Source organism: Anomalospiza imberbis, chromosome 5 (genome assembly GCF_031753505.1).
Source record: "Anomalospiza imberbis isolate Cuckoo-Finch-1a 21T00152 chromosome 5, ASM3175350v1, whole genome shotgun sequence".
NCBI lineage: Eukaryota > Metazoa > Chordata > Aves > Passeriformes > Viduidae > Anomalospiza > Anomalospiza imberbis.
The window spans coordinates 60,896,219-60,924,002 of NC_089685.1; the positions used below are offsets into that span (position 1 = coordinate 60,896,219).

The 27,784-nt window shown below is 48.7% G+C and overlaps 1 protein-coding gene across 5 annotated transcripts; it reads right to left on the reverse strand.

Annotated features, from left to right (window-relative positions):
- Window positions 1–292: 292 nt before the first annotated feature.
- On the reverse strand, window positions 293–24,019 carry CSNK1E (casein kinase 1 epsilon). Of its 5 annotated transcripts, none has more exons than XM_068191240.1 (11): window positions 23,903–24,019; window positions 19,551–19,638; window positions 13,140–13,250; window positions 12,827–12,975; window positions 11,902–12,130; window positions 5,404–5,574; window positions 3,757–3,905; window positions 3,056–3,248; window positions 2,812–2,951; window positions 2,362–2,427; window positions 293–1,824 (listed from the first exon to the last, which is right to left on the reverse strand). In XM_068191240.1, the coding sequence occupies exons 2-10, from the start codon at window positions 19,624–19,626 to the stop codon at window positions 2,395–2,397; spliced, it is 1,251 nt and encodes a 416-aa protein (XP_068047341.1). In that variant the 5' UTR covers window positions 19,627–19,638; window positions 23,903–24,019; the 3' UTR covers window positions 293–1,824; window positions 2,362–2,394. The 5 variants fall into 5 exon arrangements, with proteins under 5 accessions (XP_068047341.1, XP_068047344.1, XP_068047343.1 ...); XM_068191243.1 differs by lacking the exon at window positions 23,903–24,019 and adding an exon at window positions 23,681–23,893 and having other exon boundaries at window positions 293–1,700; XM_068191242.1 differs by lacking the exon at window positions 23,903–24,019 and adding an exon at window positions 23,681–23,893 and having other exon boundaries at window positions 293–1,723.
- Between the last annotated feature and the right edge of the window lie 3,765 nt (window positions 24,020–27,784).

A 27,784-nucleotide genomic window follows, 5' to 3' on the forward strand; every position in this document is an offset into this window, starting at 1 on the left:
TCCTCCTCAAGGCCAGACACATGGGACGCCAGAGGCTCAGATCCAGGAACCAAGAGATCCTGAATCAGATTTCACATAACTCTCGCCTGTTCCAAGGCTGCAACTGCAGAGATCAGCTCAGGTTTATTTTTAGGCGCTCCAGTCCTGTGCCCTTTTTTCCAGTAATTCTGATCAAACTTGTTCCTGGAATTCAGAGACAGGTTCAGCTGCAAGACCATGCCTCCTGTGTGTAAGATGTGACTCCCAGCAAAGATGCCAGGGCCATTAAAAGAAGAAATGACAGATGCTGGCGTCACTTTATCATTTTCTACTTTATTACTTCAAATTAACAACCACGATAAAGCTCAAAAAAGTCCAATATTTACACAGGAAAAAAGTACAAAATCCCCCCCAAAGTTCTTCAGGTTTTTTTTTTGTTTTTTTAAATTACAAAGTAATAAAAAGTTTTGCTCTTTAATTAAAAAAAAGAGAGAGACAGTAAGAGGGGTAAATAAATTAGGAAAAAAACAGGGAGGAAAAATAAAGTGTTAAATAGAAAGGGTAAAAACAAACAAAACAAAGACTAACCCCACCCTCCCCGCCCTGCCAACAACCCATCGGCTCCACACTACAGTGACAGTGTGTCTGCTACAGGCCATAGGTCGCAGTGGTGATCATTGTGTTTCAAAGCCCCAAGTGCCACAAAGCAGCTTGAGTATTCCTAAATTATATTTAAAAACAACTAAAGTGGGGGGGAAAAGGGGGGGGAGACGGGTGGGAGAGGGCAGGAGGGGATTGTGCATGTATTGGTGGATCTTACTTGGGCTTGCATGAGGAGAGAGCAAGAACCATCGCTCTGAAAGAGCTCCAAACTCCAGTTTCTGTGCGCCCCTCTCTTCTCCTCAAGTCCCACACTCTCTCCGTAGGAATTAAAACAAGTTTTAATTAAAAAATAAAAATAGAAAAACACGCACAGCCAGACAAAAAAAAAAAAAAAGGACCCCACTGCAGGGATGAGAAGTATATTTCTCCCTGTATTTCAGCCCCAACAATCCCATCCTCCATGGGACCGGGTGCCTCTCCAAAGAGATCCCTCAGTGTGTGAGGACCAGTTGGATCAGGGAAGGCTGGCACTTCTCCCAACAGCCAAAAAAGAAACCGCAGAGAAGCCACCCAAGGAAAGGAAGCCCGAGTCAATGATTAGGCTGTTGCCACAATTCCCCTCACAGCTTAAAATGTGTCTAATGCTTGAGAAAATAAATTCTGTTATAATAATAAAAATCAGACTTCTACCATCAAGTGTGGCTGGAATCTGATTCCCTCCTGGCCCGCAAGGCTCCTGAAAAGAACAAAACAAAAAATACCAAAAAAATACCTCACCCACCACCAATCCCTGCCCTCAGAAAAAAAGGAGAGCAAAGTTTAAATTTATATGGCTTGAAACCATACGATTTGAAAACAATATTAAAAAGAAAAATTAAAGCAGGAGAGGATGGCCAAGAAGAAGAAAAAAAACCAAAACCAGAGAAATCAAAACCAGGAGCAGAGAGTCAGGAGAGGGAACTGAGGGTAGCCAGTGGGGGCAGCGATAGGGGCTGGGGAGCAGCGCAGGTGTTCCCACACGGCTCCCACGTCGTCGACAGTTCCTCGGAGGCGCTCACACCAGGGACAGGCGGTCCTCTGGAAACGGCTCACACCAGCGTGGGGGCACAGCTCGACTCCTCATCGTTGGCAAAAAGAAATTCTGTTGGGTTTTTTTGTTTGGTTTTTTTTTGTCTTTTTTTTTAAGGTTTTTGTTTGTTTTTTGGGTTTTTTGTTTTTTAAAAGAAAAATACAGTGAAGACACTAAAAAGAGAATTCAAAAGAGAGAAAAAGGCAAGAGATGTTAGGAGTAAAGGCTCTTCCCAGCACTTCCATTGCCAGTTGGAGTGTAACAAATCAAATCAGCCCTTTCTTCTACACTCCTGCCTCCCCTCAGAGTTACCTTGCCCAGCTACTGTCATTTCCTCTACAAGAGGCACTCAGTAGCTGTACAAGGTCTTGCGCACTTGATTACCTGCTCAGCACCCTCCACCCCAACACTGTCACACTGCCAGAAAAACATTCATGAGGAACTAAGGAAATGGCTCCCCAGCCCAGCACCTGGTCCACCCTTCCTATCCTCCTGGAGAACTGGAAGCTACCTTTGCACCTAAGACAATCTGTTCCTCAAAGTTTTGGCAGCCAACCTTATTCTTCCCTCTGAGGCCAAAAGACATCTCAAAGTAAGGTGAAAGGAAAGGAAATATACCAATCCCCCACAACAACAAAGTCTTAACTTAAGGCGCTTTTTTCCCCAGCAATTCCCTCCTCAGGGGTTCCCAGGCATGAGTACAGGCTCACCTAAGCAAACACTGGTCCAGTGGCAATTGCTCCTCACTTCCCAAGGTGATCAAATGGCACACTTGTCTACAAAAGAAAGAGTTGCTAAGGGCTGGAGAGGAAAATAAAAAGCAAAAACGGCACCAAAACAGAGAGATTGCATGTTTCTCTCAAGACACCCTCCCTCCCAAGAGTTTACTGCTTTGCTTCTCCAAACCACTGTGGTCTGGAAGACAGTAAGATGATGGCTTATTCCAAGCAAGGCAGAGAGCTAAAATAGCAGTACTCAGCATGGCCTCCAGAAATACATAACAGAAGAGCAAGGGTGTAACTTGGTACCACTCCCCTCACCACACCAGAAGCTCTTCCAGCTCATATCAGCTCCAGCAAATCAGGCAAAAACTGCTCTGGGGCCTGCAGACCTTCTGGGACATCCAGGCCAAGGCCAGGAACACTGCAGCAGGAACTCACCTGTGATGCTGAAATCCGTGACACTTCTTGCCGCCCTGTGAGGTCAGACGAGGAGACGTTGGCAGGAGCTCCTCGGTGTAACCTCATGCTGACCTTCCGCTCCCGGTCCACTCTTGAGATTGCTCTGGGGGACGTGTTGCCTGTTGGGGCAGAGAAATGTCGAGACAAGAATATCAGTCAATAGCTTTGGTTTCCAGCCAACAACAGGGGTGGCACCCTCCCCCAGCTCTCCCACCCCCCTCACCGGACTGCTGGATTCGGGAGGTGGGGGTGGAGGCCATGGGCTCGGTGACATTGCGAAGACGGTTGGCAGTGGCTCCGGCAGGTGGGCCAGGGGGCAGCGCTCGCGTGGCTGACCCTCGGAGTTGCCCCATCCTCTCCTCCCTCTCGTGCTCTCGCCGCTCCCGATCCATATCCTCAGGGTTCCGGGCTGCTCCCTGAGTAGAGAAACCCCCACGCCACACACGGCTGTCAGGCAGGAGAGACAGCAGCAGTCCCAGACAGAAAACACATGGTGCTCCATCATGCCAAGGAAGTGGAGCTCCACCCCCAAAACTCCCCCCACCATCTTCCACCACACCAAGAAAGGACCTCATTCTACTCCAAAACAAAACAGATAAGAAAGCATATGAACTACAGCTGTTATTGCAACCTACATCTGTGCTCCAGCTCCAAATACAATTCTCTCCTGAAAAATTATCTCTACCTCCCTCTAGCTACAGATCTACTGACACAAGTGCTCCATCAGACACACTAATACAACAGTAACTATACCCCCAGTTAGTTATACACCAAACAACTCTGCCTCTTTTTCACTCTGCCTGGTCCCTTTGCTCAGGCTGTTCACCAGGCCTAAGCACAGACAGCAGGCAGATTCCAACCTTCCTCCCCCATCTCCATGATATAAACCAACCCCGGTCCAGCCCTTTTGCCAAACACACTCACAAATTTAAGCATGTTCCAGTCAAAGACGTAGTCATAGGAGAAGCCTTGGCGGTGGAAGAGGTTGCGGAAGAGTTGCCGCAGGTACGAGTAGTCAGGTTTATCATCAAACCTCAGTGAACGGCAGAAGTTGAGGTATGTCGAGAACTCAGCTGGAGAGAGCAGAGAACAGCTGATGGCTGTGGTTTGCCATCCAACCTCCCTGCTCCCACCAAGGAGCCGCTGCAGCCTTTCGACAGCGGCTTGCTGGACCAGGACAGCACAAACACGGAGCCGTGTAACATGGACTGAGCCTGCTGGTGGCAGTGCTTTGGCCACCAAAAGGACCCCATCTCTCTTTTTACCAGAGAAAATATTATGCATCTCTTTCTGTCGGCTTCTCCAAGCAAGACCTAGCAAGTCACAGTGCCTGTTGAAGGACAGTAGGAATGCAGGCCTAAAGAAGAGCTGGAGACGAGTTTTGGGAAGTTCAACTCAGAACAGAAGTCCTCCTAGCTCACCAGCCTGTTGTACACAGTGGTCAGAAGTAGATGAGAGTGGGGCAGACACATCTGACACTTCCACCGACATTAGCCCAGCACCTACTTTCAGCTCCATGAACTTCCTGATGTGGATGTAGTTCCTAACTATTTAGTAATCCTCACGATCTCTCTTCCACATACTTGTGCCATCTCTCCTCCAACTCCTGTAAGATTTAAGTATCCACAACATCTTCTGGGAAGGAGTTCCACAGGTCTCCACACTGTCACTGTGTGAAGAACCAGATCCTTTTGTTTTGAAGCTGGCAGAAACCAGCATTGTTTCTCTTCCAATACAAAAACTGGGGCCACCAAATAATCAGCTCCCATCCAAATTTCTGTAGGCATAGGCAGAGAGTAGACTTCTACCATCTCTCTATCAACCTCTTTTTCCAGCAAACTCATTACTTGGGCAGAAATCAACTCACCTCTGGTCACGCTTTTGGCCCTTTCCTCAGTTATACCATATCCTTTGTGAAATAGTGGAATGGACCAGACCTACACAGTGCATGCAAGGTGCAAGTGGGCCACGGGTTTATGCATGCTGTTTGGGCTTCTTTCCTAGTAATTCCAACGCTCCCTTTCCTCAGCAGCCACTGAGAACAAAGTTGATGTTCTCACAGAACCATCAATTGTAATTGCAACAGTTCATTGGTGAGTGGCACTGGTCAGCCAGAGCCTACTACTGTGCACGTGACTTGAGGAGCAAGACTTCTCTCTGTTCTCACATACATTACTCCATGTTTACCTACAAAGAACTACATTTGCCACTTTAATGCCTGGTTATTCCTGAGACTCCTCATTAAACAGTAAAATTTCAGCACCATCAGCATACCCTCTCAGCTCAATGCCCACCCCCCTTTAAAATGCTCACCAGGTCCTAAAGATCCCTCCTCTCAGCACTCTCACGCCCTTACTATCGAAGGTTTGACTGTCCACAAAAACACATTTCCCACTTCTGAACCTGAACTGTACCGCGACCGCTCTGTTATCCTTTTTATCACCGGTGTCAGCAGCACATGCTGGTCTGGGGTATTGGGCACTGCCCTTTAGGATTCAGAATTCCAGGGGCTTTCAGCAGGTGAACAAGCCAAGCAGCAGACAAGATAGCCATCAAGATGAGAGCACTTACAAGGGTACCCTTTGCAGAGCACCTCGATGGGCGTTGACATCTTTTTCTCGCTGATCCTCTCGTACTTTTGGCGCTTGGTGGCAGCCTTGAGGCCCTGCCAGGGCAGCGAGCCCAGGTTGAAATACATGAGCACATAACCCAGGCTCTCCAGGTCATCACGGCGACTTTGTTCTGTGAGAAGTTACAAAGGGGCAAGGAGTGAGCAGCAAACAAAACTGCTTTGGCAATCACATAGCTTTAGAAGTGAACACTGAACGCAACAACCCTTTCTCTTTTCTGGTAGATTTCTACAGATAGTCAAACTTGTAGAAGACATTCCATAGCAAATTCCTGTGATGATGGTCATAGTAGAAGAGTTAAGGTGGTCCTCTCCCCATACAGCCCAACCCACTTCATAACTAATGACTCTGACTACCTCCTCACTTGGACAAGCCTTAATTCACACAAGAATTTCACAGGGCAAGAACTGCTGCAGCAACCCTGCCTACTTTGCTCTTCCCAGTCCCAGAGGAAGGGCACCTACACTTCCCCACCCAGAATGATTCTTCAGTCCAGGGATTAGTCATGACAGAGGTAGTCACAGATAGACAAAGCTAACAGAAGTAAGTCCAACACAGCCCTTTCAAATACATCTTCTAATTTAAACTGCTGATAGTCTTTAAGCAGGGCAGAAACAAGGAACTAGGGACCCCTTCCTGTAGTAAACAACTTTGTTGATAGTAGAAGCCTAACATGTAATGTGTGAAGATGTCTTTCCAGCTTGGTGACATTTTTCAAGCTGTGGAGGAAAGGGGCATACTTTGAAGAAAAAATTCCCCTCCAAATGGGGAATGACTATATAACTGGCATCACTACCAACTCTACTCAGACCAGGGGCTGCCCTTAAGATGCCATTGGAAGGACCCATCTTTAGATGCTTACTTATGAAACAAAAGAAACTGGCTCACAAAAAAAACCCAACATTTCACATTGTTCTCTGGAACAGCCAAGCCATTTTAAAGTTTCAAGCTAGCTCAAGAAGGATTTGATGCAGAATCTCAACAACAGCAAATATTGCCTGGTTAACTCCTCCCAACTCCTCCGACATTGCTTGCAAATTCATCTATAAATCTTGCCAAGATTGTCTTGTTCTTGTTTCCCTCCCAAATAAAATAAACACTTTGGAGAAAGTACTTTACATCTCCAGAAGAACAACTGACACAGAAAAGAGGCAGGCAAAATATGGCTTAAGGGAGAGCACAGGGATAGAGGAAAGACTAAAGAGCTTCATCTATTAGGTTAATTTACTACAGCACATTTTGCTGGATTCAGTGTCACATCCTGGAAGATGTTGCAGATTATATACTAGTCTGTGAGCTGTCAGTATCAGATACATGCTACCACCTGCCCCATTCAAAGGCCAGTAGATCACTACAGCTATCCCTTTTTCTGTTAGCTGAGCTGAATCATGACAAAAGAGTAGCTGTAGCAGGTCACAAATACACATATCCTCATGTAACAACACAAGCTGTGGGTTACAAGGCTCCTTCTTCCTTGTGAATGTCTCTCACAACCTCCTAGTTGTTTTGAAAACTGAGAGCCTGGCAAGTTAAAACTGTTGAGGGGGAAAGAAAAGTACTGTGGTTGCAGAAGAAAAGGAGGGTCTCATCACTTCATAACTGATAGGAGAGATCATTTGGGTCAAAGCACGTGAAACACCACAAAAATGCCACATTCCAAGATGGTGGAGGAGAAAGCAACCCTGCAGATTCCTGAAGTGTCTTACTTTGAGCATGCAGAAATTACAGCATTTTTTGACCTCACTAACTTACTATCTCAAGTTGCCCACTTTAAAGGGGCTAATACTTCCTAATCTTATCAGGCTACTGCCAAAGATAATTACATGACTGTCTGGGAGATACTTAGATGCTATGACAGGAGCAGAGAAAAGAAACCCAGTTTTGCATTTAGCCTAAGGTTGGGATATGTGTACTCTCAGAGGGCTGCGATTACTCACCATACATATCAAATAAACAAAACTAAACAATATTGGCTAATGACCTACATCCTTAGACAGGAGGCATGTGGAAATGGAGTCAGAACACACATCCAGGGCTTGAAAGCACAGGAGACAAGGATAACCTCAGTCCTGCAGTCTTGCCAGCCCTTGACTTATCCATGCTGTAGCTTTAACACCTCTAGCTGTGGCTTCCTGACTAGAGCGTGGTGGTTCCCCTCAGACGAGTAGGGAAAGGCAGGGCAGGAACCAGAGAAACCTACTGAACAAGCAAATCAGCCTTTCAGGAATAAATCAGGATGTCGCCTCCAAACTCCTGCTGGAACTCCAAACTGCTTAGGGCAGGCTGAATAACACACCTCCACTTGCGTGAAGCACAGCACTTTTGAGCACAGCCACCAGTGCCATCCAGAACAGGATACATTCTGCAAAGAGATGACTGGTCACAGTCCTACCACTTTAGGGAAGGCCAGAATTAGAGACTTGAGATTAGGGAACCTCAAGTCAGTGGGGGATGCTATGAGCCCTCACTGAAGGCAATGAGAGGGGTTAAAAACCAAATTGGGAAGCTAACTAGTATCCATTACGTGCATGCAAACACACCTTAACTGTGTCTTAACACAGCAATATGATCAAGGAAAAACAACTGCAAGCACAACACCTAATTATTAAAATGCCGAATGACAAGTGTTTGACAGCACTGCACTCCCGATGTTTAGCACCTCACTTACACGTGGGCATTGTAGCCCACTCAAACAACTTCAGTGAGACTCACACCTGTGATGAGCCTGAATTATCAACACGAGGGGTCACAGCTGTGCAGCTGCATCAAAACATTGTAGCAGTCTGTTGTGTGTAACCCTATGTACAAGATCCGAATTAAACCTTGGAGGAGGGTAAAGGACAACAGTTCCTACATCCCATTTATTTGTTTCATCTATAGTTATTATTACACATCTCCCAAAATTTAATTATTTTTTTGCAGGGTCAGGATACTAGATAACATTAAACAGCAAAGAGTTAGAAATAAAACTCTACCTCTACACACCAAGGAAACATTATTTAGTGTTACTACTTTCCACTTTTAGAAACGTGACAATCAGTGACTAACTCTCACAGCATCCCTGGGCCACAGGAAAAAAAAATCTCACTTTGGAGTTTGAAAAGAGAAAGAAAATTACAAGTGACGTGAATGCATCCGCTGAGCAAGTCAGTCCAGAAACAGGATTACAGTCATGACCTGTGATACCACACCATACTTCCTCTCTCCATTTTATCGCAACTCTCTTGCAATGGGGGGGTTTTTTTGAAAGCCTATTTTATGAAAAATGTCTTTTCCATAAGACACTCATCCTTTCCTCCCTCCTTCCCAAAAGCCCTTCCAATAGAAAACACAGGGTCACCTTCCCACACAACCCAGCATGTCCGCCCAAACCCAACCCACTCTCGAAGCAGTCTCCTGCCAGTTCCCTCCCACCCCCAGCGAGGTTCCCAGCCAGCCCACACCTTCACTCCCTTTCCAAAGCAGGGTCCTCAGAAGCCAAGTCAGGGGTGAGTGGCAGGACAGGACAAGACATGCTTGGGCAAAGACTGAAGACTGAGGACTGGTTGCCTTGGACACAAAGTTCATGACAAAATGTGTTTCTTTGCAGCCTAAACTGTTTCCTGGTCCCCCTGTCCAAAGAGTGTTTTCCTCCACTCTGATCCTACCGAAGTGATGCTGCTCCTATGCAGAACTCCCTAGAAATCAGCTGTCTTCCTTGGAGCCAGCCCAGCTGCAGGCAGGCTTAACCAAGCAATGTTTCCCTGATTACATAGTCAGATCTGATCTTGCACATGCTGGACTAGTTCCCCTTTCTCTCCCCACTGCATGGCAACAGCCTTTAAAAACACACAAGAATCTGGAACGGGTGACAGAGGGCAGGATGAGCAGGAGGACTTATGATCTGCACAGCCTACACCGATACCATCTACGATATTCATTTGGGAAGGCACTGCCCCCCACCCTCTCTGTCACCCAGACAGAGACCATCAGGCTTCTTCTAAGACTGTCTCATGGGCACCCCGGGCATCTATTTCAGACATTACAGGCTACAGTGCGTGCAAGGGACTCTCATCCCTAGAGCATGTGAAAATTGACTGGAATGCGTGAACCAAAGCCTGCACAGTCCAATGACTCCCCCAACGGCAAGTCTCCAGCTGTGGAACCCTCCCCGGTTTTGCCTCCTACTTTTTCCCCAGTCACCAGGAAAAGAATGTGTTTCCTCCAGACATCGGAATGCCCAACCCTTAGCTTGCAAATTCAAATAAAGGCATTTATTCATTTGCTATTCCTGTCACACAAATACCCCGGCACCTGGTTCCTTCCCTCTCCCTAGACCGCATTAACGTAACGTTAAGACAGAGAATTTAGTCTCTGAAAAGTCACAAAATTCAGAGTGCTGGTTCCCATGGCAATGCTGCTAACTCACAAATATCTCTGTCATATACCCTGTGGCAAGGTCTTGAGAAACAGGAACTCCAGCTGAAACCCAAACACCCCCACCCCCTTTCCTCCAGGCGAGTCATGTAACCTTTATGCCGTTCAGGGCAACTATCGGCAACGTGGAGATAATACACCAAGACCTGTTGCGCAGAGTAACTCACACCCAGCCTCTCCCAAATCAAAGGGCATGGAGACAGAGGCGGCTGTACTCAGACCGATGGCATATGCAATTTGCCCTTGGATTACTGTTTAGACCTTGTTTGTTCATCCTGACACACAAGCCAAGCACCAGTAGTAAAGGGCTAAGTTGGGGTGGAATGAATAATGAAGTCGTTCAAAAGCCACAAGCAGACATTTAGCCTCTCGTGATGGGTTCGGGCAGAGCAGGCACACACAAAAGAATCGACAGACATAGTAGTGAGAATTATTTTGTGCATGTCTCCTTGTGGCAGTTACCATGGCTGTGGAAATCTTGACTGAGAATTCAATGGAGAGTCAGTTATATATATGCAGGTCAAGCCAAAATACAGAAGGCCAACTCAGAAAGCTCTAAGAGAACTATTTTTATAACATGGAAGAGGTCAGGAGATTACAGCCCACTCTCAACACACAACACTCCCCATTTTGATATAAATAAAGCATTCTCCATCTAAAGTTATATAGTATTAAGCAAGGAAGACAGTGGGAAAAACTGCTTTATTTTCTGCAGGGCAAGTATTGACTTCAGATATCTGAGTAATATCTGCAAGAGGGGAGAATGCAGGAAGAATGAGGACATGAAATCCTGTGGAAGCTGTTAGTTTGAAAGGTTTGAGTGCCTTGCTCTGATTTTCAAATTCCCAGGTTAGGTTATACACTTGAGAAGAAGGGCCTCCCAGAGATATAAACAATCTGCAAGCACAGCAGATACTTCCCTGGGTCCAAAAGGCAAGACAGCTTCTGTGTTTCTGCTCTTTAAGAGCTGCCAGTCAATAGCAGAACCAAGTCAGCCTGCTCCAAATGGACCCTACAGTAACTAAGGAAGCCGCACACTGTGAACAAAGTTTAGCTTAAATTTAGCAGAGAAAGGAGGACAAATGCTGGAAAGAAGTTTTTGGGCAGAAAACAGAAGATAAAAACTGCAAGAGGTTTTCAAATATTTTCCTCACAGCCACCGGGGGCTGACCCCCAGGACAAGAGTTTGGGTGACTTCAGGAGGTTTAAGCATGGTGGCTACTAAGCGGCACAAGGCTTTTACAAAACCTGGGATGATGGTTTTGGGATGATGGTTTACAAAATCTGGGATGATGGTTTTTACACCAGTGTAAGACCCGGCTGAACACCCAGCATTCTTTTCCAGCCTAGTTTCATCCCTTCAATACTAACCACACACATTAAGGACAGAACCCTACTTCCCTGAAGTTGCCTCACTGGATTTGTGTAGCTCACAGACATGTGTGTATTTTGAAGGCCTGTGACAGCCAATCCTCAATCACAGAACAGGGGTGCCCAGGCAGCAAGAAGCCTCCCCTCATTTCAGCTTCTTGTGTATTTCCAGCACATCTCCATCCTCAGTGGTAGGTAACACCATATTGCAGTGGGCCTCTATCTTCCAGCTCTGACAGCTACAGAACAATCACTGAGGAAGGCACTCAAGAGTCAAAAAGACAGGTTTCAACTGCACATATTCCTAAAGGCTCAGTGCTTGTGGATGTCTCCTTTACACATCTAATCAGCCTGAAAAAATTGTGCAAAGGCAGATTTAGTAGGAGCACAGTCAGGGAGGTCACAGCCTTGATGCTCAACAGGGCCCCCTGCACTGAGCAGTGCACACACACAGATCAGGAGACGATTTCTGTCTTCAGGAGCTCAGAATGCCACCACAGCAGCAGAAGTAACACAGGCGTATCGTTTAAGTTATTTGCCCACCATCTCAAGGCAGGTCAGCAGCAGAGTGAGGCCAAGAACCCAACCCCCTCCTTCTGGGGACATACAACCTCCCCTGGAAAGCCCCACCAAGAGGCAACAGCAGGCTCACCAATTCCCAGGTGGGTGTTGATAGAGGCATAACGGGCTGTGCCAGTCAGATTCTTGTTTTCCCGATAAGGGATGTGCTGGTGGGTCCGGGCGTCTCGGTACTTCTTGGCCAAGCCAAAATCAATGATGTATACTAGGTTGCCCTTTTTGCCAAGGCCCATAAGGAAGTTGTCTGGCTTCACATCCCGATGGATGAAGTTCTTGGAATGAATGTACTCAATACGGCTGATCTGCAGGAGGGATAGATAAACAAATAAATAAATAGTGAGACAAGCAAGAAACAAACTTATTTTAACTGCATCTGTTAAAAATAGTACCCTGTCCAAGACACTGGCCCGTCAGAGCAAGAAAAGGACACTTTACATTGAGTATCAGTGATGACAGCCAAGGAAATGACACCCTCTGGACGCTGCAGGATCTGGAGATGGAATTTAACCCTGCAGCCCAGCCCAGTCCTCACTCTGGGAAGATCGCCATTAACATCACAAGGAAAGATGGGAAGCAAGTCTATAGGGACTAAAACTTTGAGCTGCAGCATTGATAGCTGTCAACGTTGGAACTTAGCTGGGCCAGGAAAGGAATGGGTCTGTCCAGAAGAGCTAAGGGTCTTGAACCCAGGGCATGAGCAGTGGAATTAAAATAGGTGCCAATAATTCATCACACAGGCAAAAGTATCTATGTGTGCAACACTAACAGGAGGCGAGCAGCAGGCAAAGGAAGGAGGGATGGAGAAAAGGAAATGCCACCAGTGCCTAGGTTCCAGGCCCCCAAACTTCATCAAGAAATAGAAAGCTGGCAGCCACTTGTGCTAAATGAAGAATGCCTCAGATACAGCAGTTCTTAAGCAGAGGGGATGGGAGGGGAGTGTGTGGGGGGAAAAGGCATGGAAAAGGAGAGTAGGCACAAATGCTTCAGAGGAAACTTACCATCTGGTCTGCCAGCAGCAGAACTGTCTTGAGACTAAATTTGCGGGAACAGAAGTTGAAGAGATCTTCCAGGCTGGGCCCCAAGAGTTCCATCACCATCACATTGTAGTCCCCCTCTGCTCCACACCATTTAATGGAGGGGATACCCACTGGGGAAAGAAAAAGATTAAACCCAGGGAACAGAGAGAATAGATGTTGAATCCCCTGCTGAGAAGATCATGTGTAACACCAAATCATTTCTTTTCTAAAGCTCTCCAGAATAATTTCCTTCTCCAACCACTCCCCCGGCCCCATCCTTTCCTCCCCATCTCACCTCCTCCCTGCATCATCTTGTAGAACTTGCTTTCAATGTGAAGCTGGGGATGCTTGGTTTTGACACATTCCAGTTTGATGGCCACCTCTTCACCAGTTGCAATATTGGCTCCTGCATAGGAATGAGAGTGAAATGAAGATTGCACAAGCTTCTGCTGAAGTTAAACACTTTTAACAAGGCCTTAAAGATTTAAAGATGTAAAGATGCCAAGACCTTGAGATTTGCCCTGAAATTTATTTTCTATGATAGATATGAGTTTCAGCCACTTCAACTTCATACGTTGAACTTACATACTGCCATTTGTAAACGCAAGCCAGAGAGAGGCACACGAATAGGAAACCTGGGCTGATCCTGAAGGCAGTCTAGAACAACAATCCTACACACGAACTGCCTTGTTATCTCAAAAAGTGACAGACTTTGAAAGGTCAATCTGCACATATCAACAGTACCTAAACCTTCCTGAGTGGAAGTTGTAGCTTCCTCTGATCATAAACCTAGCCCCTGAACCCAAGCAGTCCCTCAGGCAGTGATAGGGAGTATCTCTTCCCCAGAAAAATTACTGGTTACCTCAGTTACATAATTTCAATACAGCCAATTAGTTCAGGAGGAGACATTACTAACATGACAGCTCTCTCTCTTTTCTCCACAGCACTGACCTGCTCAATACAGACAATTTCTAAATCCCCAGCTTCTCCCTCTCCTGAGGGTTTTAATAATGCCTTTATCTTTTGCCAACACAGAAACATTTGCTGTATCACAAATTAGAAGCATGAAGAAATAAGCAGAATCCAGTCCTGAATTAAGCTGCCTGGACACCTTTGTTGAAGGTATTGCTAGATACTTTGCAATGACACTAAACCGCTACCCCACACACTTCTCCCTGAAAACAACTGAGCTGCCAGCTGCAAAAGCCAGCACTCTGGTCCCAAAGTGCACTGTCAAAGAGGAACAGGCTGCTCCTTTTCTTGTACTAGCTGAAAGGATTCCAGATGTTTCACATCATCCTAAAATGGAAGGAGGAATATCTGTACACGGGTCACGGGAATGACACTCAAGACTTGCTTTTCTCCTCCTCCGCCATGCCCGCTTCACACACTCTGACAAGCCCGCCCTCGTATCTGGAACTATTAGAAATTGCACTTAAATCAGAGAGTAGCCCTGATCACGAGCAGCTTATGAACACCGTCATAAAATAATCTACTCCAGAACATGCGTGCCAAACATGAGCTGGAGTCAAAGGTGATGTTTTGCAGATATCCCATAGTTAGTTTTGCTAGGTCTGGCTAATTTGTGCCTCCTGAACTCCATGATAAGACTTTAAGAGTCCACAAGGACACGCTGCACATAAATCTCTTCATTTATCCTCTTTCACACACCACCTCCAGAGCCAGGAACCAAAGAAAAGAAGGAAATGTTCACACAACTGGATTGCTTCTCCCCATGGATCTGAAAGAGATCCATCTCCAGCTGAAGAGTTCTGGCTTGTACACAAAGTTAGCCAAGAGCTGCCTGCTAGCAAAAACACATGATCTAAATGCTGCAGTGCTGGGTTGAGGCAGACAAGCTGCTAGGAATTTGTAAGAGAGCAACAAAAACGATCCGGGCCTAGAGGGATTGATTTACTAAGGAAGATTAAAAGAGCTAAATATGTAACATAGACAAGAGATACAACTAAGAAGGGTGGGGAGGAAGAATGGGACATGACAACAGTCTACAAATATTTGAAGGCTGTAAACACTAAGGAGGGAGAGGAATTATTTAGGGTGCTCTGAGGGAGGGGAAGGAGGAGCAATGGGATTAATTTAATACAGATTTTAATGCAGGATCCAGGAGAAGGGAAAGGGGAAAAGCCATCCTGAGAGGTAGAAACATTTGTCCAATGCTCACTTTTGAAAAAATTCTGGCATTTTCTGCTTAAAAACTGGTGGCCAGAAAAACAAGTCCGTACATTCCCTTCACTCCACCAGAGGACCCTTGTTAAAAGCACCAGGTGGTGCAAGGAGGAAAAGAGTAAGAAGAGGGACTAGTATCCTTCCACCTTTTAAATTAGTGTTCAACCACCGGCTCTCATTTAGCATGGAAACACCCAGGACATCCAAAAAACATAAGAACACTTCCCTCCCTTGTCTCTTTCCCCTGCCTTTGTGAAGACTTTCCTCCAAATCCTCTGAAGCAGCTCCCTTGTCTGCTCCCAGAGACAAGGGAGAATTTTTCCCTCTCCCAATACATTTTCTGAAACACAAGCAATGATGAGTCTCTCTGACTTTTTGCAGCATTAGCATTTTGAATGAACCTGATTCCAGAACATGAACGGGGGAAACATGAATGAGTTTTCATCTCCATATTACCCTGGGTGTTCAGAAACATGGAGATGCATGCACCTACTGGGCTGTCTGCAGGTAGGGAGTGTTATCTGTGGGCACATGAAGGGAAGGCAGGGGTAGGCATCAAGAAGACTCAGATTCTTCAAAATGTGTTTATGTGATTCACATGCTCAGATGGCCTTCAGCCCCAGTCTCCACAGCCCAAACACAGGTGTTACTTAGACAAAGAAGAAACAACCCTGTGGCCTAGAAGAGCACAAGTAGACTCAGAGGATGGTTTGGGTTGGAAGGGACCTTAAGGATCACCTAGTTCCAACACCCTGCCATGAGGGACACCTTTCACTAGACCAGGTTGCTCAGAGCCCCATCCAACCCGGCCTTGAACACTTCCAGGGATGAGGCATCCACAACTTCGCTGGGGTACCTTTTCCAGTTTCCCACCACCCTCATAGCAAAGAATTTCTTCTTAATATCTAATCTAAACCTTTTTTGATTTAAACTCATTCCCCTCATCCTATCACTATGTGCCCTTGCAAAAAGTCTCTCCCAGGCTTTCTTGTAGGCTTTCTTCAGGGAGGGAAGGCTGGAAGTAGGTCACCCCAAAGCCTTCTCTTCTCCAAGGCTGAACAATCTCAATTCTCTCAGCCTTTCCTCATAATAGAGGTGCTTCATCCCTCTAATCATTATTGTCTCTGGACCAATCTGACCTATTCTTTGCTCAGGGGGTCACTGTCTGAACTCTTTAGGCTTGTTCCCTCTCCAAACCTCACCATGTCTACAAGTTGCTCCCTGTACTATTTCTTGGCTAGAGATCCACCTAGATCGAGACCACCACTAGCGAGGAGGGAATTTAAGGGCAGGAGTCTTTCTGATCCTTTGTTCCGTGCTTCGACCACCATCTTTTTTAAAGCTACAAGTACAAAAGCAACAGTTCTGTGCTCTCTTTACAGACTGGAAAGCACTGTGTTTCAGACAAATACAGCAGAGTCTGCTAGCTTCAGCCACTTGAGAGACTGAATGTAGGATGGGGGATAATTCCTAACATCCTCCCCCAGTCTCGCTCCGCTGTGGGGGCTGCACAAATTCAACTCATTCATCACAAGCTCTTTGAAACGGGCCCCGGGGACAGAGGATGTCACCGGCTGAACAGGATCTTTTCAGAGTGGAATCCTGACTGCATGTCTGATACAATAAACACCGCCCTCCCTGAGCATCGGGGGCAACAGGCAGAGGCCCCGCACTCCCCACCGCCTGTGCCCCTCTCTACAGTCTGCCGAGGGAAGAATGGAGGGCTGGGAACAGATGGATGAAGGCAGATAGGGCGAGAGAGAGTTAACAAGCCAGGAAACAAAGGGAAGGCACTCCCCTCCCAGCAAGGGAGGAGCCTGCCACCAGGAACTGTCCCCAGCCAGCTCAGGTCCCAGCATGCTTTGTCTGCCCAGCTCCTCTCCACCACCAGTGTGCATCCCGGCCAAACGATCCCTACACGTCCAGCAACCCTGCCCCGCCTCTTGGCCAGCACCTGTGACAAAGCACCTCCCCCTCCAGCGGCCCAAAGGTCTCGGCAATTCCTCTGCAGACTGGGTTTTGCTCTTCTGAACGAGCATTTCTAGAGATAAATGGGCTGGCCAAGGCTCATGGGCAGCCTGGTCTCATTTCCCACCCTCTCAAACCAATGGGGGGAGAATATTCCACCTAGCACATCTATCCCTCAATGTAGGGCATGGAAGGAATGTGCTTCAAGACCCAGCTAAGGATTAACACAGTCCATCCTTTGTGTCTACCCATGTAAAAATCCAAGTTTCCTTCTGACAGACAAAAAACCTAAAACAAACCCCAAAGAGGACAGCATGCAGCACCCATTGGTTACAGAGCACGTGAAGGTAGTAACACCCTGGAAGAGAAGGATAAACCATACAGCCCCTGCTAATCCTCAGAGACAGACAAGCCCTGCTCTGTGTCCACACCACTATCAAAGGAGAGAACGACGAGGTGAACCTGGTGCAGGAGAGAAGTCCTCGTGAATGAGTCCTTCTGTCTGCAGAGCAGGCGTGAGAGCACAGCAGAGCACAAGCGTCCTCCAGACGCACCACCACAGACTACATGCCCAATCCCTCCAGGCTGGGGAGTCACCCAGGCTCCATGAAGTCTCGCTATCACTGCTTCAAAACATGCTGGCTTGCACCTCAAGGAACATCACAAGGGCTTTGATACTGCATTCAAGTAACTTGGTTGAATCCTGCTGTCCTCACCACACCGGGGCACTGGGCTTCCTCTGTTTGGTGACAGGCAAGGCAGGCACAACCCCCTCACCAGGGGCTGTTTTCCATACCTGATTTGCACAGGTGGATGATCTGTTACATGGTACAGAGCAATACAAGATCAGGCCTTTCCATTCAGTACCTCCTTTCTCTCCCTACGTGTACCCCAGATGTTTAGCAAGATCCTGACAATTTACACTATCCTAGAGAGGGTCTGGAACGCTTCAAGCCCTAGCATGGGTGGAAAATGCTGTGTCTGAGCTATCACCCCTGAATCCTAGCACTGGGAATTAAAAGTACTGTCACCTAAGACACTAACTTGTTGGAGGCCTACAGAGGAGCAGCATACAGGAACAGGCTGCAGTAAAAGCAGCACACAGTGGAACTGGGATCCCAGATCCACTATTTATCACCTTTGTTCATGTTCTGGATAAAGGTGGCAACAAAGCCTGTTACTGATGATTCCCACAGGACACTTAATCAAGAGGGGCTGCCAACACCAATCAAGAGAGAATAATAAAGCAAGAGGGAACTGGAGATAAAAAAACAGAGGTTGAAAATAGACGGTGATTTACAATCACGAGAAAACGTAATCTGAACTGGAGGTATTTAACAAAAGGGATTTGGGGAGGGATGGGAAGATGCTGGAGATCCTAGAAGAGCTCTCCTATGATACAGCTGACAGTGCGTTAAGGCCAGTTCTGTAACCTGATAGTGTTGGTGATGGGGAAAGCCAAGGAGACCCAAGGCAGCCTATGCAGAGGCATCACATTACAGATCACTGAGGGTAGTCCTCCACTGCCAGGCACTGAAAATGCCACACCTCAAAAGCAGTGCTGGCTCCAAGCTGCTCAGCAGATGAAGAAACTAGGAAAAATTGAAGGACCAGCAAAAGTGAGGAGTGGTGGATGTACTGGGAAGCAAAATTAACAGTCAAGGAGCACATGATGACCACCTGCAAGTACCCAAAGGGTGCGGAAACCAAAGCAGAGGGCAGCCCTTCTGCTGGCCTGCAAGACCACAGCAGAACAGACAGTGGTGAGAACCAGAGACAGGTAACGCCAACCCTGATGGAGGGATCGAGCAGGCTGCTGGGTAGTCTCGCCACTCTGGCCCCACATGGTTTGAGCCAATAAAAACATGAGCAGGCAAGCATCAGGGAACATATCTACACATCAGCACACTGACTTGGAAGAACTTCTACCCAGGTGACCTGCTGTGGTATCAGGAAACCCAGCACCTCATGGGCTCTGTCCACTGAGCTTCCAGCTCAGGTCATTCCAGACATTAAATCCCATTACAGATCTAACAGATCTGAGCCCCAGGACTTCAACCAGGCCAGGCTCTCTGACCTGTTTTACACCTCCTGGTCTCACACCTTTCTCTTACAGGTCCTGGACCACCTCTTCCACTACCAGTATTCCCAAAACGGTATTCCTTCTATCCTTGAAGGAATAGCTATGTCCTCCCTTTCCACCACATGCTCCGTGAACAGAGTTTATACCCACACACACCCAAGCTCAAGAAAAGGAAGTGAGAATGCTGGAATAGGGTGTATGACAAATATGCCCCAAACGGTCCAAATCTAAATCAGTCTGATCAACCAGCACTGTGTCTTCAGTATGTGGTAAGGCAAAGCTAAGTTCACCCCCTTTCTTTGCCATGAGAAGGCCAGCAGCCACTAGCAGTATTCCATTAGTTTTTTCTCTTCTCCACCCCTTCCAACCTTACATGATGCCCACAAACACCAACAGGCAAGAAAAACAACCCCAAAACAATGATGCAATTGAGAAAACCAACCAATTGAGACAGACTCTCACACTCACCTAGGTAAATGTCTCCAAACGAACCACTGCCAATCTTTCTGCCCAGCCGGTATTTGTTTCCCACTCGAAGCTCCATGGTTCAGTCGTGCTAAGAAAAGAGGCACAGAAAGAGCAGTGTCAGAGCAGAAACAGGAAGTGAATCATATAAGACTGCGGAAGAGACCTCCCCACTTCACCCAGGGGTTGAGTAGTTTTAAATCTTGAAATACTTCATTTTCTACATGGCTTCTATCACCTCTCCTGATCTCCTGAATTTCCAGAGACAGCATGAGCAAGAAACACTGCAGGACCAGAACACTCTCAAGCTTGTTTTTCCCATGTTTCCATTATTAGAATGAAGCATGATCGAACCTCTTCCCCTCTTTTTGCTCAGAGACTAGAGAGGGGTTCAGGAAACCCCTTCTAAGAAGGTTTCAGTGCATGATCATGCCACACTACTGTAAAGAGGAACTGCTTCGTGTACCTTACAATACCTGGCACTGGGACAGAAGTACCTTGTGAGACACCAGAAGGGTCAGGAATAATAAACCCTGTGAGGAGCTTACCTCTGACCCAGCCCTACTCCAACACCTCAGTTGTAGTGGTGGTGAAGCACAGGACCCAAGGGCTGCGAGGGACAGACAGACTGCCAGGAGCAAGCGACTCCATCTCTCCTAAGCAGGGGCTGGCACAGAGAGGAGACATCTCGCTGAACTGAACCCTGCCAGGCACACACTGGCTAGGAACACCCCTTGCTCATCTCCACACTCTTCTGCTGATGGGATCACCACCTCCTTTGGTCTACCCGAGCCTCTCCAACTCTCTTGCCTACTAGGTGTGCCAGCTGTTTGTTTTTAGCAGCTCAGGCCTTTCCTCATCCCTTTACCTGAGATGATTAGCTAACCCTTTGACCTCATATACCCTATCAACATGCCCAGGCTCAGCCTACTCACCTTCCACAGAAAACCAACTAGGTGGAAGGACCACAGCCACAGAGTTTGTTCTCTCTGCCAAACTCAACTTCTGCTGCAAACACTTTGGCCAAACACAGCTCCAGCAGTTCCCATCTTAACAGCCCCCTTTCCCTTGCCTCTTCTATGGCCACCAACTTATTCTAGGAACCACATCTCTTCCTGAGACAGACAACATGTCTCCTTTTAGAAGGATTTGCCACAGTCCTAATTTATGCAATGCCACATTATTAGCGTACAAAATGCAGACACAGAGCCTGCTGGGGACAGGAAAGGTGAGGAATGATTCATGTTTTCACAAGAGGAACTTTCCCTCACTGGAGCTTGGTGGGAAGGAAGCATCATTGTAGGAAAGAAGGGAGAAATGCCCTTGTGAGGCAGAAGTACAAAAAAAAAAAAATCCCAGCCACAGGATTCTGGGCATACTATAAACGCAGAGCTGCTTCTCCTGCCCCAGGAGATGGGATTACAGAAAGAAGAATGGACGGGCTGCGGAGATGTACAGGGAAATAATCCTATCAAGGCATTCAGGGGACATTGTGAACCCTGAAAGCAGAGCTCCAGTCATCAGAAACCACACACAAAACACTCAGAGGTGGAGTCCCCTCACCTAGTATTTGCTTATGCATGTGGGTTTCTGTGCATCTGAAGTCTACAAAACCCTGTGGCTATTTCTGACTTTCTTACTACCAGGAATGTAGGCAGAGCCTTGGGAACTGAACCAGGAGGCAGGCGTACCTGGGTGAGGGCGCAGCAAACAGACGTGATTTTTATCCGCTGCCTGCTGTTCTGTATAACCACATTAACATACATCTGACTTGCTTACACTCCTAGTCCAATAAGTGATCAAAGGTCTGTGTCCCCAGGAACCCGTCACACCACTGTCAAGAAGACAGCTCTCGATCCTCCTTCCTTCACCCAGGCCTGTGAACCCCGAACACTTCCACTTGAGTCCAATTCCCAGCTGGGGCGAGCACACGGCAGAGACCAGGCAAGAGGGCCCGGTGGGACACAGCAGGTACTGCTCTGCAACACCACAGTCCCAAACCTAAATTCGGACCCACCCTTCTGGGACAGGAAGGAGCCAGGTTAAGAAGGGTTTCTCACACAACGAGGCAGCAGCCCTTGTAGCTGATTAAGCAACAGGCTCCAAAGGGGAATCTAAAAAATGCTCCAGGGCGCGGGGGTGGAAGCGGGAAGCAGGATAATGGAGTAAAAAAAATCATGGTCTCGAACAGCTGTCATTTTGCCTTATCTCCCCCCCAACACACATACATACACAAGTGTGAGTAGAAAACCTGGGCAGAGGATAGCCAGAGAGCAAGAGCCTGGATTTCTGGTAAGAGGGCAGGACACACACATCCCACCCCCTCAACAACTGCTCCAGGAGTTCAAATATCTATCCCATTTGTTTCCATTTCACACACATACCCCCACCACCATCTACAGCTTCTGCCCTTTATCTTCTCATCTTCAGGTCTACTGTTACAAGAAGAAAGAAAATTGTATCCACAAAATACACATTCTTACATGTGAAATTTGTATCACCCCTCTATGTATTATTTGTACATGTAAAATTTAAAAAGCCATCCCTCCTTCCCACCTCCCCCCACCAGCCTTAACCCCCCCCCAGCCCTGCCACCCTTCCTGCACTCTACAGCCAAGGCAGCATTCCCAGGGGCTGCAGGGCAATCATTTAGTTAAACCATTTAGTTTTCCATAAGGGATTAACACACATACAACCTCAGAGCGAGAGTGTGCTCTGCATGAGCGTTTGCATACGTGAATATCCAATACTACACAGCCTCAAAAAAAATAATAATACCATCCAGCCGCCAGCACTGCTTCCTCACACACACCATTTTGCACCAGCCCCTTTTATATAATATAAAATACCCACGTACAGGCACAAAGGCCATTATATAAACACACGGTAAGAGTTGATATCACATTGCTGTGCCAGCAACGATGGCGACCAACGATGCACAGACCATATTGGGGGGGACCATCAAGAGGGGCTGGGGGACAGGAGGGACACCTCTGTCCCACCCGAGGGGGTCGGGAATGAGAAGATGCCCTGTCTAGCAAAAGCCATACAAAACCAAACCCACGGCTCCATAATGGAGGCTGCCGATCCCAGCACTGCTCCGGCTTTCAGTGGAAGTGTAGGGAGTGGGGGCTGCTTTACCCATAGACCATTAAGGCTTTACACGGCTTTTTTCTTTTTTTTTGGGGGGGCGGGGGGGTTGTTTGAAGGGAAAAAAGGATAGGCTGGGAAACCAGTAATTTGACCTGGCTTAAAAATGTGAAGGAAAAAAGAAAAAAAATACATTGTGACTGAAATGCAAAACATCAATCCCCTCCAGACCCTTAGACACTTACAGAAAGGAGACCAGCAAATAAGATTGGGGGAGAAAAGAAACCCCAAGCACAGAGCATTTGAACTACATTTGAGGAAGAAATAGCCACAACAGGAAAACAGGAAAGGGGGGACACACGCCAAAAAAATATAATAATAAATGTGTCCCTTACACCCCCACCCCCTACAGGCAAACACTACGCGAAGACAGCCGTACCCGGGCTGTTATTTTTCCGGGTAGGTAACAAAAAGCTGCCACCCCCGGGAACGGCGCTGAACTTCTCCTCGTCTCCCCACTCGCATCCGGACTCGGCCATCGACCCCCGGCCCTACCGCCCCCCACGAGAGGAAATATCGACCCCACAATCCCCCCAAACGCAGACACCCCTTCTCCCCCGAAGAGGCGATGAGGGGGGCCGGGGAGGGAGACCAGGCGCATCAGTGAACGGAAGGGGTGGGGGGCTTAATCCCCCGGGGGGCGGCCCCCCGCCGGGACCCCCGCAGACCCCCGCCGAGAACACACGGCACCCCCCTCCCCGCCCGGCCCCGCCGGCAGCCAGGCAGGGCCCCGGCAGGCGGAGAACGGGGAGAAGGGGGAACCCCCCCCCCCCAAAATCTGCCGGTGGCGGAGGGGGCGACCCCCTCCCCGCGGCCCCACAAAGGGGCTTTTGTCCCCCGCGCCCCCCCGGCCCGGCGCATCGCGCCCTGCCCTCCCCTCCCCCGCCCCCTCCCCCTCCCTCCGCGCACACAAAGAGCCGGAGGGGCCGCCTTTCCCCCGGGGTTTGCGCCCCAAGATGCGGGCGGGCGCCCCCCATACCCACCCTGACGGGAAGGGGGCCGTGTGGGGATGCTGCTCCGCCGGCTGTCAGGGGGCCAGGCGGCCGCGGCGGGGAGGATGACGGAGGATTGGGGAGGGCTGGTGGCGGCCGTGCCCGGCGCGTCCCTCCTTCGCTCGGCTCGGCGCGGCGCGGCGCAGCCTGCCGCCTCCCGCCCGCTCGCCGTCCCCTCCAGCCGGCGTGTGCTCGGCGCAGCCCGGCGCTCACCCAGTTTCCATTGAGCCCCGGAGCCAAACCCACTGATGTCACCCAACGCAGCCCCGGCCCTCCTCCTCCTCCGCCTCCTCCTCCCGACGTTAAAGGCGCAACCGCCGCCGCTCCCGACGCCATCCCAGTCGCCGTCGCTCCGCTCCGGAGAGCGGAGCACGCACACACACACACACATACACACACGGGCTCGGATTTGGGGACCGCGACCCCGCTAAAGGTTCCTGCTCAGAGTGGAGCAACAGCCCACCCACGGCAGCCGCCCGCAGCAGGGTAGCCCCGCATGGGCATGATCAAACGAGGGTGCTGGGTCCCATCGCGCTGGCAGCGGATGTCAAGCGGGGGTCCATCAGGAAGGCCCCACAGTGTTCAGGGCTCCTCAGCCCACGCCCCTCAGGAGTGGGGATGCCCCTTGGGTGAAGCACCTGCAAATCCACACAAGTAAGGAAGCACGCACATAAACCCTAATGTGGACAGACAGAGGTCTATGAGGCACCTACCAACAGATGGGCGCAAAGCTGGGGCTACCCCCCAGACCCTGAGGTGTTTGTGGGCCAGGTGAGCACAGCAAGCCCCAGAGCACTTCTGAAAGCCAGCTGAGGCAGGGGGAGCAGCCAGGATGTATCAGACCTATATGGGCGTATAGGAGCACAGCCCATGCCGGGGAACAATTTGGGGGCTTCTGGGAGATGGGGGCTGCATGTGCAAAGGAGCCAGTGGAGGTGCTGTTGAGAGCTCTGGGAGCAGGACTGCAGAAAAGGCTGGAGGCCAGTGTAGTGTGAGCTGGAAGGGACAGAGGGTCCTGTGGAGCAAGAGCCAGATGCTGCCCAGCTTTGGAGGCTCCAGGATGCTTCACCAGGGTCCAGGATCTGCTCTGGCACAGGCATCCCAAAGTAAAGAACTCCAGTTCCTGCAGTTGGAGATAAGTGTGATGGGGAAGAGCCCTTAGGTGCTTCTAAGCCAGGCCCCTGACATCAGCTTCGAAACACACGATGTAAGCACAGGCTGTCGGCACCAAGAGGCCCAAGCTGCAGCCGTGCTGGCACTGTGTGCTGCAGAGAGCAGTCATTGCTCCAAGTTGTACCAAGATGGGGAGCTGCAACCTTCTGAATGCCACTGCCAGTCAGTGCCCGTGCTGACTTGACAGTCCACTGAGACCTGGGAATTGTTCCTCTTTCATGCAAGCCTTTGGGAACCAGTACTGCTTCCTTCTCCCACTGCTGGGCCTGCTTTATTACAGAACTTTGCCTGCACTTGGAGAATTTAAAATTTAATTGAGTTTTTCGTAGTAATGACATTTCCTTACACATGCTCCATTGAGCCTCTGTTTTTTCACAGCTTATGTAACAGTGAGCAGATGGGAAGGCAGGTAATAGTATGCAGCCACTGCTGGATCCAGCCGAGGGTTGCTCTCCTTCCCTGGGTGGGTTCACATCAGCAGAGAAGGGATTTGCCAAAGCCTAGCACCACTCGTGACTTTGCTGCAAGTGGCAGTCTCATAGAGGCACTGGGAGAGGAGGGCTCTGATACAGAGCTGGGAAGGATGGATCTGAATCAGCATCCAGGAGAAGCAGCTCTCAGCATGCCTCGTGGGAGCAGAGTTTGGGGTGACACTGCTTGGCCAGCAGGTACAAGGTCTGGGAGGACAGTGGCCATACCAACTCCCCCCTTATTGCTGACTGAGGCAGCGGGAGGGAATTTGAAGAAATCCCCAATGTAGATGCAGCCCTTGGGGATGAAATTGGAGTGTGTACGGACACTTCAGCTACCTTTATTTTAATCATTGACAGCTTAAAATAAGAACTCTTTAATTAGAAACATTCCCTTAATTGAATTGTAATCAAGCTTTTAGTGCTGGGTAGCCATGTGATCTATTAACACCCACCTCTCTCCAAGCATTGCCTAGTTACACCTCTTCTCATGGAGTAATTTTTATTAGGGAGCCTGGGCCAGCGGCTGCTGATTTTGGCTATGCATGTAGCAGCCAGTACTGCAGGGACCCTGTTTCCATCAGGGATGTCATTGCTCCAGCAGTGCAACGGGTAACTTCTGCCCCAGTCTCTGGAAAAGGAAGTTGTTCTATATGACACAAGTAGCAGGATCCCAACTAGAGAGAGGCCAGCCGGGGTTGGGTTGGGGAGGGAATAAATTCGAGGAACAAGCAGAATCCATGCTCACAAACTCTGCTGGGCCTTCTCCTTTCCTCCCAGTGATCAAAGTGGTGGGTAGCTGCGGCACCTTTTTTCCTCTGTGTACCTCTCCAAAGAGGAACACCCCCTCAGGTTAGCACTGTGCTAGGCACCAACCAAGGTACACTAAGGCTCTGTTCAGACAACAGCACCTGGAAGGCTGTCTAATCCCCCAGACCCCAGTGGTGAGACGCAGCTCACACATTCCTGGATGAGGCCCCAGGAGGCCTCACCTTGTCCTGATTGCCTGCTTTGCCTGGAAAGGATCTTTGAGTGCAAGAGCATGGAAGGGAGTCCAAGCCCCTCAGCTCAGAAACTGGGGACCCTGTACCTGTGACACCTCGTGGCTACCTTCACAGGATTCAGACGTGGTCAAAGCACCCTGAGATGCTACAGGGAGTGCTGCTGCTGAAGGCAGGCAAGGAGAAGATGGGCTACATTTGGCTGCTGTCCTATTCACACACAACGGTCTTTGGGCTGTCCCCAGTGCTCTCATTGCAGCGCTGTAGAGGGAGCCCACGGCAACATGTCCTGAGCAGAATCTTGTGGGCGGGTGTATCCAAGGGGGCTACACCTCACTGGACACCCAGCCAGCCTCTCCACTGCCCATGATGTCATTCCTCAGGTAGGAAAAGAAAAGAAGGGCTAGAGTTGTGCTGTTTATTCACAGTGTCACGGCTGGGTGGGTGGCCTTCCAGAGTCACGGTAGATGATATTCATAGCACCTAGTAAAACTCAAGGGAAAGCTGAGCTCCAGTGACCTAGCAGAGCTCAGAGAACTGCCAGGTTGTGTTTGGCAGCTCTGCCTGATCAACAAAGAGCAGAATCCCATTTCACCCATTCTCTAGAGAAGGACAAACTGCTTTGAAGACCATGGTCATTTTGCCACAGAGACACTTGCGTGTGCTAGGGAAGTGTGAGCAATCAGGGAAAGAGCAGACAAAACTTTGACATTGTGCTGAGGTTCTACTTCTGCAAGGCCAGTGAAAGTAAGAAGAGATGAGAAGCAAGAACAAACACATTTCCATCTGCAATTCAAGAGCAAAGGTACCTGAGCAGGAAGGTACCTGTGGCTTGACACGTCCAACAGGGCTGCCAGAGTTCTTCAAAGCATTGACTCACAGCTCATTCAGAACGTGCAGCCCCCACTCCAGAAACAGTGATCGATGTTCATAGAGCCTCTTTTACACAACATACACCTAGTTTCTCAGTACTTTACAAATAATAATAGATTTGCCTTTTCAATACTCATGCTGAGCGATACAGCAGCATTTTAGAGAAGATCCAGCATTCCTGGAGGGAAGGTCAAAGGCAGCCTGCAAGGTGGGGATGCTGATCTGAGCACTTTACCAGAGCGCTCTGCAGTTTAAAGCATTTTCTAGAGTCAGGTACATGTCCCCCTTCGCATGCAGCAGGGTGCAATAAATACTCCTGCAAATGAGACATCAGGATCCCAGGATAGCACAAGGCTAAAAACAAAGCAAAATGCCAAAATAAATAAAACATAGCTAATAGCTACCTCTGAAAAGATTGCTGTAAATGACTCGCTCAGCATCAGGTAGGAAATCCGCAGCAAGGGCAAGGATCCAGGCCAGCACACAACTGCCTCAGCAATGAGTCACTCTTTTCTCTTCACACTTTTGGGAAAAAAAAAAAAAAAAAGAACACAACAGAAAGATGATGCTGAGTCCCT